The sequence below is a fragment of the Curcuma longa genome, chromosome 14 (genome assembly GCF_044706935.1).
Source record: "Curcuma longa cultivar G26 ecotype Majalengka, Jawa Barat chromosome 14, ITB_CL_G26_1.1, whole genome shotgun sequence".
In the NCBI taxonomy this organism is placed as follows: Eukaryota; Viridiplantae; Streptophyta; class Magnoliopsida; order Zingiberales; family Zingiberaceae; genus Curcuma; species Curcuma longa.
The window spans coordinates 4,675,983-4,692,534 of record NC_133874.1 but is presented as its reverse complement, the minus strand read 5'-3'; the positions used below and the strand labels follow the sequence as shown (position 1 = coordinate 4,692,534).

The 16,552-nt window shown below is 42.1% G+C and overlaps 3 protein-coding genes across 3 annotated transcripts; 2 read left to right on the top strand and 1 right to left on the bottom strand.

Annotated features, from left to right (window-relative positions):
- Positions 1–1,815: 1,815 nt before the first annotated feature.
- On the top strand, positions 1,816–5,102 carry LOC141845153 (uncharacterized). Its single transcript, XM_074733202.1, has 5 exons — positions 1,816–2,453; positions 2,964–3,431; positions 3,543–3,920; positions 3,991–4,058; positions 4,603–5,102. The coding sequence occupies exons 1-5, from the start codon at positions 1,899–1,901 to the stop codon at positions 4,811–4,813; spliced, it is 1,680 nt and encodes a 559-aa protein (XP_074589303.1). The 5' UTR covers positions 1,816–1,898; the 3' UTR covers positions 4,814–5,102.
- Positions 5,103–5,195: 93 nt separating this feature from the next.
- On the top strand, positions 5,196–9,294 carry LOC141844789 (amidophosphoribosyltransferase, chloroplastic-like). Its single transcript, XM_074732787.1, has 3 exons — positions 5,196–5,249; positions 5,492–5,556; positions 7,719–9,294. The coding sequence occupies exons 1-3, from the start codon at positions 5,196–5,198 to the stop codon at positions 9,292–9,294; spliced, it is 1,695 nt and encodes a 564-aa protein (XP_074588888.1).
- A 4,123-nt stretch (positions 9,295–13,417) lies between these two features.
- On the bottom strand, positions 13,418–14,930 carry LOC141845395 (ammonium transporter 3 member 1-like). Its single transcript, XM_074733458.1, has 2 exons — positions 14,277–14,930; positions 13,418–14,209 (listed from the first exon to the last, which is right to left on the bottom strand). Exons 1-2 carry the CDS (start codon positions 14,928–14,930, stop codon positions 13,418–13,420), a joined length of 1,446 nt encoding a protein of 481 aa, XP_074589559.1.
- Positions 14,931–16,552: the final 1,622 nt, after the last annotated feature.

The window sequence follows — 16,552 nt, the reverse complement described above, 5'->3', positions numbered from 1 at the left end:
ACCTCAACTCAAGGTCAATTGGTCAAGTCAAGCATTGACCATGAGGTGGCATAAGTCAAGTCAACATGGATGATGACATGGCATAAAGTCAAGTCAACATGGATGATGACATGGCACAAAGTCAAGTCAAACTTGACCCTCAAGTCAAGTCAAACTTGACCATAATGTCTTCCTTCTCAAGTCAAGTCAAACTTGACTTCTAATCTCCAAGGTTGATCAAATCAACTTCTCTAGTCTAATTTGGATTACACTTAACCCAATTTGATTCATCACATGAATCTAATCCTCTTGGTTCATCATATGAACCTAATCTCCACCCAATTGCCCTTTGAGTGTGACCCTATAGGTTCTTGTAACGTTGGCAATGCCCCTAAACCCATTTAGGGACATAAGCAATGAGAGGTATCTAGCAACACATCATTGCTACCCAAGTTACAAGAATGTTGAGATCCAACATCACCATTGTGACTACTAATTGTGACTCTTCACAATATGTGACAATGTCCTTCTATCCTTGATATCATGATTGATTAAACCGAGGCATAGACCGTGTCATCCTCTAATCAATCTATATCTTGAACTCCAAGTAGACTCACTCCAATCAAACGAGCTCAACATCTCATGTTGACTCATTTGGGCATGGTCATGCACTTTAGTGGTCTCACTCTATCAAGAACTAAGATATCACTCCCGTCATATAGGAGGGATAGATCCCATCTACATCACTCACATCCCACCACATAATTTGTTACATACCCAGTAATCGCCTTTATAGTCCACCCAGTTACGGGTGACGTTTGACGAAGCCAAAGTATATAACTCCTTATGTTGGGAACCATGGTGACTTCAGGTCTAAGGACTAATAGTCATACTAATAGCCACATGAGAAAGTATATGACACTCATATAACGATCCATGATACTTTCTCATGGCGGGTCATTCAGTATACATTCTCCAATGCATACCCATGTGTCAACTTGATATCTCATATCCATGACTTGTGAGATCAAGTCATCATGTTGACCTACATGCTAGTCTCTACGCATTAACATTGTCCCTGAATGTTAATACTTGACTAGGAATGTTTTAGAGTAGTGTTCTCTATATCATCTCACTATCGATATTTGGCACCAATACAAGTAAGTATAATAACCACAAATAAAATGTCGTTATAAATAGAAATATGATACAATGAGTCCATACAACAATCATCATATGATTGGCTCTAGGGCTCTCACTAACATAACCCGTGCGTTCAGTTGTTGTCTCCTCAGGGCCTCCCTCCTCAACGTGGAAGCACGGGCTGACGCGGCCTCCTATTGCCTGGTGTTGTGGCTATCGTCGGCAAGGAGCCGGAACAGATACCTTTACGGAGGAGAAGAATTTTTTTTTTTTGAGAAGAGTAAAAAAACATATATTGGCAAAAAGCATTGGAAAGAAAAAATTTATAATTTTTTATTTTTTTAAAAATAATTTATTTTATTAATTAAAATTTTAAGAATATTTTAATAATTTTTTTTAAAAATTGAGGCGCCCATGACGGCCTTGTCCCTCTTTGTGTCCGCCGCATGGGCAAAACTTAGAAAAAACATAGTAATTTTCAAAGTTAATTTTATATATTAATTCATAATAGTGGGATTAGAAATGAGGCTGGCTAACGGCCGTTACCTTGTTGACTCCTGCTTGTCCATTTTTGGCCTACTCTGTCGCTGTGGCACCTCGTGATATCGACGTCGCCGTGGATCCCTTTTTATCCTGCAGATGATCAAGATTCTATAAACCCTAATTTCCACCTGCCGCCCAAAACCCTACACCACTCTCCTCTCCCTCCCTCCCTCCCTCCATTCGCTTTGTCGTCTTACGATTCTTCATGTACTGTAGTCACAGAGCAAGAAGCTATGCACAAGCTCTGGCGTCGAACCCCCGGCTGGCTTGAGACAGCTGCTGCCCGAGTCCGCCGCCTCTCTCCGATGCTGTCCCTCCGTCTCCCTTCTTCCAGATGCGCTTCCACTCCCGACCGGAGCCTTCTTCCGTGCAGGAATCCGGCCCCGGCTTCTGGCTTCCCAGAAAATGGACCCGGTCGCTTCCGGCAAGGTGGAATGTCGGCTTCGGCTCACGGATTGCGTGGGGGTTGGGGAAGGGGTTTCAGGGCGGTCGAAGCGTTGAAGAGCCAGGAGAAAGATGGGGACTTGGAGGATTTGGTTGATGAAGAGAGCTCTGAAGTGGATGAGCAGGAGGAAGGCGGGGTTGTGGGTGGGGAGGAAGTATCTTTTCTGGGGATAGGAGAGCGAGAGGAGAAGAGACGGGTTAGAGGTGGTGGTTCTTTGAATGCTCCCTCAGCACGTAGCGTAGAGCTGTTAGCGATTCCTGGGGTTGGGCCACGAAATCTGAGAAAGCTGGTGGATAAGGGTTTTGAAGGCGTTGATCAGCTCAAACAACTTTATGTAGATAAGGTGCTTAACCTAAATTCCTTTGGCAAACTTTAGCGTTTCTACTTGTTTTTGATGTCTGTTATCGTGGACTCACCCAAAACAAAGTTTACATTTGAAGTAAAAGGTTCCGGAACTATTAAGACGATAACTTTGTTGTTAGTTTGGTTCTTATATTTACGAGTTCACATACTTTTCATATGACTATAACTAGGAAGTTCATGTGATGAAAACTTGGTGTGGTACCCTATGATTCCATTGTTCAAATCCACTTTGTCAGTTGATAAATGCTTTGGAAATTGATGTTTTTTGCACCATGCATATTGTGTAATATGGATTACTGTAGTGTGTTTCTTTAATTCAAACGGCTGATATGTCAGTTTGGATTGGGATGATATTGTGGATGAACTTGTATGTTACTGCAAAACTAGATAAGCACATTCTCCAGAACATGTGCACCCTTTGATGCTTGAATTCTTATTGGATTTGTGGTAATTTCTTTTCTATTATGATTTCCATATTTCTGTCATGCAGGTTGTTGACAAATCCAGCCAGAAGATGGTTGAATATCTGAAAAGTTCCATAGGTATCATCCATAAAAGCCATGCAGAGAGCATAACCTCTTTTATCAAAGAAAAAGTGGAAGAAGGGCTAAAAGATGGTCCTACTGAATCTAGTGAGAGGCTTCGACTGAATAATAGACTTACTTTTTGTGTTGAAGGTAATATCAGTGTGGGGAAAACTACTTTCCTTCAACGAATTGCTAATGAAACAATTGAACTTCGTGATCTCGTGGAAATAGTTCCTGAACCTATTGCCAAGTGGCAGGATGTTGGTCCTGACCACTTCAATATATTGGATGCCTTTTATGCTGAACCACAGAGGTATGCCTACACCTTTCAGAATTATGTATTTGTAACGAGGATGATGCAAGAAAGAGAGTCAGCTGGTGGAATAAAGCCTCTCAGGCTGATGGAAAGAAGTGTCTTCACTGATAGGATGGTAAGAATAATTGCGTGGTAAATTAATGACATTAACACACCAAATTTTAGTGTATATAATGATTATCATCTTGTTCCTTCAAGAATTGATACTAGGTTTCACTATTCACAGGTCTTTGTGCGTGCTGTTTATGAAGCAAAATGGATGAATGAGATGGAAATTAGCATCTACGATTCATGGTTTGATCCTGTTGTATCATGTCTTCCAGGGCTAATTCCTGATGGGTTCATTTATCTTAGAGCAAGCCCTGATACCTGCCACAAGAGAATGAAGATGCGTAAGAGAGAAGAGGAACTAGGTGTTAGCTTGGACTACTTGCAGGATCTACATGAGAAACATGAAAGCTGGCTGTTCCCTTCACAACATGGTAACCATGGTGTATTGTCAGTCAGCCAGCTGCCTTTGCAGATGGATAAATCGCTGCATCCTGAAATAAGAGATCGTGTTTTCCTCTTGGAAGGCGATCACATGCATCCAACTATTCAGAAGGTGACTTTCACACTGTCTTTTCCTACAAAGAAAATGATTCAGTATATTTAACAGTTTTATCAATCAGCAGGTTCCAGCTCTGGTTCTGGATTGTGAACCTGACATTGACTTTAACAGGGACATTGAAGCCAAACAACGGTAAGTTGGAAGCAATTTTTGGCAGAACAAATGGACTTTAAGATGAAAATTTTATGACTCAGATGTTTAGGGATTGAAATATTGTTGTAGGCTTTGTTTGGGAGACCCAATTAGTATATCTTTTGGTTTGTTGAGATGAAGAATAATTTAGTGTTTATTGAGCCGTGCAATTGGTGTGTCCATATCTAGGGAAATTGCATAGAAATTGAAATGTTATTATTTTGATTCACCCCACCCAGGTGAGTGTTGAATCATCATATTGAATAAGTGATAAGTAGGTTAGCTTGAGAATTTTGTACCATGGCCTTGTGCAGCAAAGGTTCGTTGGAGCACTTGGATGGTCTTGTGTTTTCAGATTGTGAAAGATAACTCGCATAAGATTTATGTTCAACAGCTAAAATTTTTTGTTATTGTACAATTTGCTCCATTTGTTTAAATCCTGTATGTTACACACCTATATGACGATCAAATTGTACAAAAACACGTCAAGATCACATGTGAATTCCATATCATGTCTAATCAGCTCATTGTTGCATATTTTTAGGTATGCACGGCAAGTTGCAGAGTTCTTTGAATTCGTGAAGAAAAAGAAAGAAGCAAAGTCTGCAGAAACTAGCAGTGATGGTAAGTGGAAAGATCAGAACATAGTTCTTCCTCAACAAGGTGGTCTTTGGATTCCTCAAGGCACTCACTTCGCTGAATCTGTTCAAAAATCAATGGAGTTCAAGAGAGCCATGTCCTTCGTCTCTGCTTAGCCACCGGAGTGTGCCTAACTGACATCTTCCGATATGACATTTGATTCATGATTTCGATCTAATGTATGAGGTTCGAGGTTATTAGCTAGTGAACGCTTCAAAAATAGAAGCTTCTCTGATGTAAATGTTAGAGGTCTCTCCTCTGTAGGTTAACTTCTTTTTTTAAGAAGTTAACAGTAGTACAATTGCTTCGGACATGAACATGGATTTAGGATCGTAGCTTCCGTCTTTGTAAATTGTTTGATCCTTGTAGCGCAGCTCTTAGATAGTTTGTGTGCTGTTAATTGCTTGCATCTTTTGCATCCCAAGTCCAGTGTCATCACTGTTTGACTAGTAGCTTCATTACATTTTTTGTTTTCAATTTGGATTTCTCCTACACACTATGCACGAGTACTATATCATCAGCTTGCAGAATGCAGAGCTCACCATATTGCAGGTTCACTGAATGAGTCAGGAGTTTGACATGGTAAAATTCTATGGAAATTCGGTGAGCACAAGGGGTTGAGGAAGAGCAGCAAGTCACCAAGCTCCATGTAGTATCCTGGTATTGAGACAGTGTACATATGCAGCAGATAAAGCCGCCATAAGAGGAAGAAGAGGTAAAATGGTTGTATTTCCTTTGTATATGTACAACGGATAGTGTTTAATGCTTGAAGACTTATTTGCAGTGGCAACCAGTCATGGACGCCGTTCGAGCACATGGATTGGAATTGCGCCAAGGAGCAAGCCGTCGGTCATCGCATGTGACACAAAGGGATTGGGCTCCCTCAGAGCAACCATCGAACGAGCCTTTTTAGTTCTCGGGACATAGTTGAGTTGGTTACAGCAGAGTTGCAGAAGAGGACAAAGGTTCGAATCCTGACGAAGTAGGTAATATCCTCCTGCGTCATGATCAACTATAATTTTTCGATTTACCTCTTCACAAATAATCGAACTGTTAAGGTAACGGATTTCATCAAAAATAACGAGCCCTTTTATTCTCATTTATCTCTAGATGCTCGTTCAAAAGCTGATTGTTTGGAACGAGAAATCCGAGCAGCTCGTTATAAATGAATTTTTTTTAAATAATTTTTAAAAAGGGGATGACTTTTGGATAATATAAATAGGAAAGATAATACTTTTATGGGTGTGATATAGTAATAAAGTATTTAAAGAAATAACAAGAAGATTAAATTTTTAAATTTTTAAAAATTAATTTTTAAATATATATAAATTATGTTTAGAATTATTCGATAGGTTAGCTCTTAAATCCAACAACCATTAAGGATAACAATTCGGATTGCATCACCTCCCATTAAGGATAACAATAGATCAGATCTCATATTTCTCTTTCTGGATATTTAACTCTCATCTTTATCTTCATAATCGAATACTCATTCTCATATATATTCTTTTGCACGACCATCTGCGATAGAATATTTTGAATATTCCGAACGTCCGTAACTATTTTGGCCATCTAGAATAGTGTATAGTATCATTTATATTTATTTAATTATTGTTATTTATTATTTTTGGCTTATGATTAAACTATTTAAAAATTTTTTCTTTATAATTTAAGCATAAGCATTGGATTATAGTATTAATATAAAAAAAATTTAAAATAAAAAATTTTAATTGCTCACCAGGTGTGTGCTAAATAAAAAGTGTGAAATAATAATTTGGTACACCTTGTGAGCAACTAAATTTTTTTCATTTTAAATTTTTTTTACATTTAATACTATAATTCAATTTCTAAAGAAAAAAAATCTTAAATGGCTTAATCTTAAATAATAAATAAATAAATATAAAAAATTAAAAATGACAGTGTATACTATTTTAAACGTCCAAAACAGTTCCGGACATTTAGACTAGGCGCTGAGAATGTTATGTTGTGGATGATCGTGCAAAAGGAGATGTGCAGGATATCAATCTCGTGTGTATACCGGTAAGATTTTATCGGTTTGTCTTTATACCCAAATCTTCGTACCCGATAACTCGATTATGTAATTGGATTCAAAAAAAATTCCTAAACACCCTCTTTCACTTGAGTTAGCTATCGAATATTCCATCCAATTCCAAAATCATCATCCCTAACTCTGTAACCCGACCCTAGCATTAACCTTTTCCTTCTTTACACTTTTTTAAGGGAAAAAGCTCACTTTAAAATCTTGCCCATATAAAATATTGTAACTGTTGAATTATAATATTACAAAAAGAAAGAAAACCCCTAAAAACATGGCGTTGCAAAAATAAATTGGTCAAACGCAGCGCCAAAGTGGGGCTTAACAAGACTCACAAGCCACAAGATTCCGGGCATTGGTAGACGGGCGTAATGAATGGCTCGAGCACTAACTAACTAATCCACGACCCACCTGCCGTCTCCGCCTCTGCTTTATCTTGTGGCGGTGGACTCCTATTTAGTGTCCCGGCCAATCACCAATCCATTATTCATTTATTCTTAAAATAATTTTTTTCTTCCTCTTTTTTTTCTGTCTTTGAATTCAAATAAATAAACCTTAGCGTAGAAGCCACAAAGTCTTGGAACATTAGAGCCATGGAATCTTTGAATTCACAAGCCAACGTTTTGACTCGTGGCGGAGGAATCTAATCCAGTTAGTTGATTCGGCGCGATTGCTCCGCCTTTTTTTTCTATACGTACGTTTGTTGATGGTCTCCGTTCACCTTCGAATTGTCACAGAATTCACCATCCTAACGGCTTCACATCAGCATCTCCAAACTTGGATTCCTAAAATTTATCTGTATTTTTAATATTATTACAATAATTATAATTTATATTAAAATATCAAGAATTCAAATAGAAAGGAGGGCTTTTAGATTTTTATCTATTTCTAAATTTGGAAGAGAAATTAGTCGTGTGTTCTTTTTTATTCAGTTCACACGTTGTTGTAATCTTCCTTCTTTGTAGACGATTTATCAAAAGGCTCCTCCCTCCGTCCTTATTCCGACTCTCCGTTCCATCTTCCAACTGTTTCCGCCGACGTCTTCGAACTCTGCGCTCTTCAGGCCCCGCCCACCGCCTTCCCTGTTCCGCCTCCGTCACCGAGGTTTCCCTCTTCGACTCCGACGACAAGCCGCGCGAGGAGTGCGGCGTCTTCGGCATCATGGGAGACCCGGACGCGGCTCAGATGTGCTACCTGGGCCTCCACGCCCTCCAGCACCGTGGGCAGGAAGGGGCTGGCATTGTCTCCTCCGACGGCGTCACCCTGAACTCCGTCACCGGCCTCGGCCTCGTCTCACAGGTTTTCTCTGATGCCTCCAAGTTCGCTCCCCTTGTTGGCTCCGCCGCCATTGGCCACAACCGCTATTCCACCTCTGGTGCAGCCTCCAAGCTCGCCAACATCCAGCCCTTGGTCGCCAGGTACGGCTTCGGCCCGCTCGCCGTCGCCCACAACGGCAATATCGTCAACCACCTCTCCCTCCGACACGACCTCGAGGCGAAAGGATCCATCTTTAGCACCTCATCGGACACCGAGGTCATCCTCCATCTCATCGCCACCTCCACTGCCCGCACCCTCCTAGCCCGCATCGTCTATGCTTGCGAATCCATAGCCGGTGCCTTCTCCCTCATCTTCCTCACCGAAGACAAGCTCATCGCCGTCCGGGATCCCCACGGCTTCCGCCCCCTCGTCATGGGCCGCCGCCCTAACGGCGCCGTCGCCTTCGCTTCGGAAACCTGCGCCCTAGACCTAGTCAGCGCCGAGTACGTGCGCGAGGTCAACCCCGGCGAGGTAATCGCCGTCGACGTCCACGACATGTCCATCACCACCTTCTGCCTGCTCACCAAGAAACCCCGCAAAAGCTGCGTCTTCGAGCACGTCTACTTCGGCCGCCCCAACTCCATCATCTTCGGCCACCCGGTCCACGCCTCCCGCTACAACTTCGGCGCGGCCCTCGCCCGTGAATCGCCCGCCCCGGGAGCCGACATTGTGATTCCGGTGCCGGATTCCGGCTTCTTCGCGGCCCTCGGCTACTCGGTGACCTCCGGCGTGCCCTTCAAGCAGGGCCTAATCCGCTCCCACTACGTCGGCCGCTCCTTCATCGAGCCGAACCAGGAAGACCGCAACCTCGCCGTCAAGCTCAAGCTCTCCGCCATCGAGGGCATACTCGCCGGAAAGAGCGTCGTCGTCGTCGACGACTCCATCGTGCGGGGAACAACATCTTCCAAGATCGTTCAGCTTATAAAAAACGCGGGGAAAGCCCGCGAAGTGCACATGAGGATCGCCTGCCCGCCCATCGTCGGCTCCTGCTACTATGGCGTCGACACGGCGAGAGCCGAGGAGTTGATCTCCAGCCGCTTCGGAGCGGACGAGTTGAGGGAAGAAATCGGCTGCGACTCGCTTGCATTTCTCTCGTTGGAGAGTTTGAAGGGTGCATTTGGCGAGGAAGGCGACATGTTCTGCGACTCGTGCTTCACGCTCAAGTACCCGGTGCCGGCGCCCGCTCCGCCCGCCGTCGAGGTGGGCGACGAAGCAGAGCAATGAGATTTTGCTTCTCTGTGGAGACTTCAGTTTAATTTTTATTTTTTTTCTCTTTTAATTATGGGTGTTATTACATCATGTTTGTCATGGGTGTTGTATCTCACTTTAGTTTTCTTGATGTATTAAACATTATATATGGCTTTGGCCGCTAGTTAACCGAATAATATTTAATTTTTTTTTACAAATTAATATTTTAAAAGTGAGGAAGGTATTTCACTTCATGGTCTATTAAAATGAAAGTCAAGTGAGCATAACTAACTATGTGACGCATGTGTTTATACATTTCATAAACTATGTACGCTTTGTTTCTTGTAGAATTTTCGTGGGACGGTTAGGTTGAGCATAAGATGACTGGGATTTATCATTTTTTTTCATAAACGTGCAAAATAAAAGAAAAATTAATAATTATAAATAATTATTATAATATTTGCAACATATGCATGCAGGATATAATAAGTATAAGACATAATTAAAAATTAAAAATTTTAAAATTAATATTTATTCTAAGTATACCTGATGGATACCATGAAACAGGTGTAACATCAATTGAACGACTCACTTAAAACTCCATTTCTATCGATGATCAACGTCAAGTTCTTGTCTAGATAGCTTCCTAAGTCACGAGTTACGTCACTGTTTTCGATACTAACTGACGATCAACTATGGTCGATACGAGAGAAAACTATAATATCGGAAAACACACAAACACACGTCGCAATTATTTTCTGAGGCTTTCTAACTATCGTCGACAATCATATTCCTAATATAGCGTTCGGTGGTCAACCTTTGACCACTGGTGAAGGACAAACGACTAGAACCTTTTCGGCGAAGATGGAATAAGCTCCGATAACTTCATAAGCTCTTGGTGACAAACCCTGGCAACGGCTCCAGCAATAACCTAGCACTCTGACAACAACTCTAACGGTCCAACAACGACTCCGACAACAGGATGGCTCTTCACAAGAGCTCTGATCGGGGTTTTTTCTCCTTCGGTTGCTATCCACAAGGAAAGACAAATTGTTGGCGTCCAATGCTGGTTGGTCCTTGGGAGAAGCTGATCGGGAAAGAGAAGGAGCAGCCACGCGATCGGGAGAAGGTGATCGGGAAAAGGGCAGCGGTGGTTAGTGCTTGGTTTCCCTCTCCTCCCTACCATCAACAAGACTTGCAGGTCAGGCGGTGCTCACAAAATCACAATTGGGAGAAGGCGATGGGGAAGGGAGGAGAGCGGCACCCATGGGAGAAAACCCCTAAATCACGATTTGGAAGGAGAAATGCGGTGCGAGAAAAGGGTCAGCTAGTTAGGATTTTTTTCCACTCACTTTTACTTCAGTAGAACATGGGTTTATTGAGGTAAGATAGAAGTAGGGTTTAGATGGATGGTTGTTATTAAACTAAGTTTCAATCTCACCTGTCCATTCCTCTTTTAATGTTGTATCTCATACAACATCTTATTAGGTTTGGATCTAATCCAAAACCCAATCCATTAGATCAATACCCAAAACTCATATGTCAATTAACTCAAGTTTGGTTCAAAATCAATCCAAGTTGATCCAATTTGGTTCAAAACCAAACAATTTGGTATAATAACTAAAACACCTCCAATTAGAACCAAACTAATTTGGTTTATTTCGTCTTCATAAGACGAAGTCCATCATCGTTTTCGATTTACCAAAATATCTTCCATTAGAGTCAAACCAATTTGGTTCATTTCGTCTTCATAAGACAAAGTCCATTATCTTTGCCTTTTATTCGGTCCAACTAAATTTTACTTCTTTCGATCTGATAATCCAATTCTCAAACTCGTTTTAAGTTATTTAGAGAAACTTGTAGTGTTGTGACTTAATAGGTTCCCAACTATGTTGGTCCGTTCATAATTAGTCATTAATTACAGAACGATCATAAGTAGCACCTAGTAGTACATCATGACGTCCAATTAATCGAAAAATCAATGATCGATTTCAGAACCATTTTCTGAACCCTTTAGCAGCTATAATGAGACGTGTCTCGTTCCTTTAACTGTCTTATACTCACTTAGTTCAGGGCATGGTCTATATGTGTCAATCCCCACTAGGCTGACTATGTCACACTTAGCCTAAGCTGCATTCTTGTCTTGTGAATTCAATTTACTTATACATGTATCCAAGAGTACCATACTCTTGACATGCAATATTTTGGTCAAAGACTTCAAGTAACAATCCTGACAAGCGATCGGAGGTTATGCATCTCCTTTTTCAAAGAGCGGTGAATTCTTTGTGGGCTATCCAAATACTTTCGAGCACTTTGACTTACACCCAATCATCCCAGGTCCACACCTCCTTGGAGATGTTTGCTTAAGCTATCAAGTGTAAGTCTCCATGATCAAGATGAATCGAATACCGTAAGTCAAAGGAAACTCGCACTTAAGCTGCACCAAGATCTTCATTGACATATCCCTATATGCATAGAATCATATGAAGTATCATGGCAGGTCACTCTAATGAACTAGTTACCTTTAACTAACATTCATGTTTAACTCTTAACATCCAATATTTTCAACCAGTGAGAAACAATTACTCGATAAACTAAGGAGTTTAAAATATGTTAGTCTCAACAAAATCGATGACGTTCATGTTCATCAATTCATCAACTAACTATAATTTCAATACATTCATAATTGCATATGTAGAGATGCTCACTAGTTGTGATCCAATAACAAATTCTCTTATGTTATGAATCATATTGCGGGTATTCAGTAAATGAGTTTAAGATCCAATTAAATATATAAAGAACGTCCATAATTACTATTTACGTAATAATAGTATAACCATAAGACGATTGCTTTATGATACCTCTCAAATATAATAGAGACTATATGGAAACATTTTATTTATAAATAATTTAAAATAATTTAAAATAATCTAACACTTAAAAATAAATAAATACAAGTTTTATTTATGAAGAATTTAAAATAATCTAACACATATAAATAAATAAATACAAGTTATTGATTGTTTTTATAATATGTATTATTAACAACCAAAAAAACAAATACTTTGGAGTTTGGGATCGCGTAACAATCTTAAACAAAACTATGCTTTAAACAAAACTATGCTAAAGATCTAGATTACTCTAAATTCACAAATAAGCATCTTATGTATTTCTCGAACCCTTTAGAGTCAATATTTTTTCCTTTTTAATTTAGATAAATTTATGATGATCTAAATCATAAATAAGTATTCTTATCCTATCTAAGATTAAGAAATGGATTGAATCCTTAATAAATCTATGATGCACTTCAGATCGACTCTGAGATCATGAAGAAATATATTGACTCCTTAATAAATCTATGTTGCACTTTAGATTGACTCTTTTTGGATCGACTTATGTCGGGTTGGACCAAGTAATGCAAGGTTTCTCATGGAAGTCTTCTAGTGACAATGATTAAAAGGATTGAAAAAAAGAGTTAGGAGAGAGCTGAGGACCTAAACCTTAAACATTCAACTTTAATTATGTAGAAAAATTGGAAAGAGAAAAATAACATAGAATTGAAAAACACCCTCTCTAATGTTGTCATAGTTAATTTGGAGTCATCTCTTTTTCTTCATCAAAGAGTGTGACCTTTGTGTAATCGGTGCTATTGTAATTGTCATGTCGCATTTGAGCCCAATCTAACTCGAGTTGAGCTCGACCATGAGTTGATTGAATTAACTAGAGTTCGATCATGAATTGGCTAACTCGATTTGAGTTCGATCATGAATTCATTGACTCAACTTGAGTATGTTGATCGAGTCTTAGGTTTAATTGACCGGAGTTGAAGTCGAAAGAGTTGGTCCGACTGAACTTGAGTTCGTCTTAAAAGAAACTGACTTGACTCAAGATCCTAAAATTGGATTGAATGAGATGATGGAGTCATGGACTTAATAAGTGGCTCCTACTGCCTTTATTTTTAACATGGACATAAACTGATTTTGACGTAAAAATAAAATTGTGCTTTCAAGTGGGCCCTTCGAGAATTGGAAATTCTAATGAGAAAGAACACAAGTGTAATTTATTCCGTTACACGAACGAAACGCACGCCATTTTAATTATAAGTGTCTTCTTAATTTGGTCTCAAATGCAGTTGGTGGATTTAGACGTCGAGCGTGACTCAGGTCGCCGGCTTCGACGCCTCCACCATCTCGTTGCCGTACCAGCCGTGCTTGGCCGAATCGTACTTCTCGCCGTCGCCCCACAGCGCGTAGGCCTCCTCCCCGTGCACCGCGTCGTCACCGATCGCCAGCTGGTCCTCCGGCATCCGCAGCGGCATCACCATCCCGATGGCCACGCAGATGATGGAGGTCACGATCACGTTCCACACGATGATGAACAGGGCGCCGGTGATCTGCTTGAAGACCTGCATCGGGCCGGATCCGCCGTAGAACGCACCGCGCGAGTTGGTCACCGGGAGGAAGAGGCTGCAGAGGGTGGGCTCCGCGAACAGCCCCGTCGAGACGCCGCCGATGAATCCCGCCACCGCGTGGGTGTGAAAGACGCCGAGGGTGTCGTCCACCTTCTGCAGGAGCCGCGACCGCTTGTGCACCACCATCATGGTGAACCAGGGGATGCTGCCGGATAGCACGCCCATCAAGATGGCCGCCCAACCTTGGACCAAACCAGCGGCGGGAGTGATGCAGACGAGGCCGGTGATCATCCCCTGCACCGCTCCGATCACCGACGGCTTCTTGAATAAGATGACGTCGAGGCATGTCCAGACGAGGAGGCTGGTGGCGGCGCAGATGTTCGTGTTCAGCACCGCCATCGACGAGTCGATGTTGGCCGCGTACGGGTCGCCGCCGTTGAACCCAGCCCACCCCATCCACAGAAGCCCCGCTCCGGCGAGCATCAACAAGACGTTGTTAGGCGGAAACCTCTCCCTGTCCTTGGTCGACCTAGGTCCGACCTGCGTTCATTAAAATGCTTCAGCAGAGTAGTTGTTTGTCGAAATGCCCAAGTCAATAACTTCGTACCCAATAGGCAGCCGTGAAGCCGGCGATGCCGGAGGAGAGATGGATGACGTAGCCTCCGGAGTAGTCCATGACTCCCCAATGGAAGAGGAAGCCGCCGCCCCAGAGAGAGAAGGCGCCGACAGTGTAGGAGAAGGTGAGCCAAAGGGGGACGAACATCATCCAGGCGCGGATGTTCATGCGGCCGAGGAGCGAGCCGGCGAGGAGGATGAGCGTGATGGCGGCGAATACGCACTGGAAGTAGACCATGGAAGCCATGGGGTAGTAAGGATTGATCTTGGTCGCCTCCACGGCGCCGTCGTGGTAATAGTGGGTGGTCGAGGGCAGCTCCGCCTGCACGATGAGGAACTTCTGGCCCAGCGCCGGCATGGCCTTGCCCCAGAAGGGCAGCAGCTGGTGGCCGAAGGACATGCTGTAGCCCCAGGTGACCCAGCAGAGCAGCACGGCCGCGAAGGCGTACAGCGCCATGAACGCCGAGTTCACCGCCCACTTCTTCTTCACGATGCTGCCGTAGAGGATGACCAGCCCCGGCACGGACTGCAGCCCCACCAGAGTCGCCGAGATCATCTGCCACGCGTTGTCTCCCTTGTTCAACCAGTCCGTCACCGCCAACGATGTGTTCGCCTGGTACGCGACTGGCACAGGCGGGTTCGCCATGGTTGCTCGATCGATCGATATACTCCACACCAGCTACCTGTGAGATTTATATACGATTCCAATCCCTGCACTAAAACAGAGTATAACTCTGCTGATAGATTTGGCGCTAGCCGAGTGCGGGTTGCATTTACAAGGTTTGGATTGGAATCATCATCCAGCTTTTGTGATTTGGATCTATCTGATTCCTTGTTGATTGTCCAGGTGATTCCACTAGGCGCATAAATATTTTAAGCTCATTTTGCTAATAATAAATGATATCTGCAACAACATCTTAGCTGATCAGCAGCTACTCCTAAGTGGCCATACATATCATATGTATGCGAAGATTAGTCTGCTTAAATCCGAAAACTCTTGGAATATATTAACTTAAACTAAACAATAGATATTTTATAGGTTACAATTTATTCTACCTAAAATTACAAATATTTTAAGCATCCCACAAGATTAAAAGGGTTTCCAATTGAACAATCTAGCCAATCCTACCAATCAGTTCATCTACCTGATTAAGTCAGTCAACACATTCAACTAACTTCTCAGACATAAATCACTTATTCAAATATATTTGTAACATCAAACACATCTAAAGGCTAATGATACAGTGGATAGGAGGGTTTACACGTGATAAAGTCAAATCAACAGTCAAATCTAGATTGAGATCAAAGTCAAATATAGGTGGAAGTCAAAGCAGTCACCCGACTCCTCCTTTAGCTTGGCCACCTCACTCCTCGTTCAGCTCGGCTCACCCGATTTAAAGGACTCAGACTCTTTGATTCCTCCAGCTCGACTTATTCGACTTCAAAGGACTCAAGTCTCTCAATTCCATCTGTTTGGTTCATCCAATTTCAGAGGATTTAGATTCCTCGATTCCACTAGATTGGCTTATCCGATTCCAGAGGACTCAGACTCTTCAATTTTTTCAACTCGGCCACTTGACTCCTCCTTTAGCTTGGCTCATCCGATTTTAAAGAACTCAGACTCCTCGATCCCTCAACACCGACAACTTGACTCCTCAGTATCAGTCTCAGTTCGGTCGTTCCTGAAATGGACAATGACAACGAATATTCCAAAATGTGTGGCATTGTGGGGATAACGAGGCAGTTATGTTGTTGTTAGAGCTAGTCCTTTAGATGCCCTCCATCAAACATGTGACGTCCAGTAAATGGAGAGACCACCAACAATTGTCGGATCTAATCTCCTCATTAGCTCTAACGAGGGGATATTTTCTGGATGACTATATAAATCCTAGAGAAGGTACACATAGGGGATCTTCTTTGTCCATTATTTTACTGCTTTTTAATTTTTTCATAGCTCCTGTGCTAATTTGAGCATCGGAGTGGTCACATCGAGTCCAATCTTAGTGACCATCCTAATCCTCCCTTTAAATGTTGCAGATCCTTGATGCCTTCATCATCGGCAACACCATTTCTTCTCCACCTCAACATATGTTCCCTGCTGATCTATCGAATCACGATCTTAGACAAGAACAAATTGACGTCATCTGTGGGAAACACTTGAACTAAGACGTCGCAATGATGGAAACCAGGAGAACTATTGAAGGTCCTAACTTTGCAGGAGACGTAGTTCGTGATGAGACCATCATCATGGCAAGAGACAAATTTCAA

Coding starts and splice junctions, on each gene's coding strand:
- LOC141845395 (XM_074733458.1), bottom strand. CDS start 14,930: ATGGCGAACCCGCCTGTGCCAGTCGCGTACCAGGCGAACACATCGTTG. Junction 14,210..14,276: donor GCTTCACGGCTGCCTATTGG/GTACGAAGTTAT, acceptor TAATGAACGCAG/GTCGGACCTAGGTCGACCAA.
- LOC141844789 (XM_074732787.1), top strand. CDS start 5,196: ATGCACGAGTACTATATCATCAGCTTGCAGAATGCAGAGCTCACCATA. Junction 5,250..5,491: donor CAGAGCTCACCATATTGCAG/GTTCACTGAATG, acceptor AGTGGCAACCAG/TCATGGACGCCGTTCGAGCA. Junction 5,557..7,718: donor CAAGCCGTCGGTCATCGCAT/GTGACACAAAGG, acceptor CCTTCTTTGTAG/ACGATTTATCAAAAGGCTCC.
- LOC141845153 (XM_074733202.1), top strand. CDS start 1,899: ATGCACAAGCTCTGGCGTCGAACCCCCGGCTGGCTTGAGACAGCTGCT. Junction 2,454..2,963: donor AACAACTTTATGTAGATAAG/GTGCTTAACCTA, acceptor TCTGTCATGCAG/GTTGTTGACAAATCCAGCCA. Junction 4,059..4,602: donor GACATTGAAGCCAAACAACG/GTAAGTTGGAAG, acceptor GCATATTTTTAG/GTATGCACGGCAAGTTGCAG.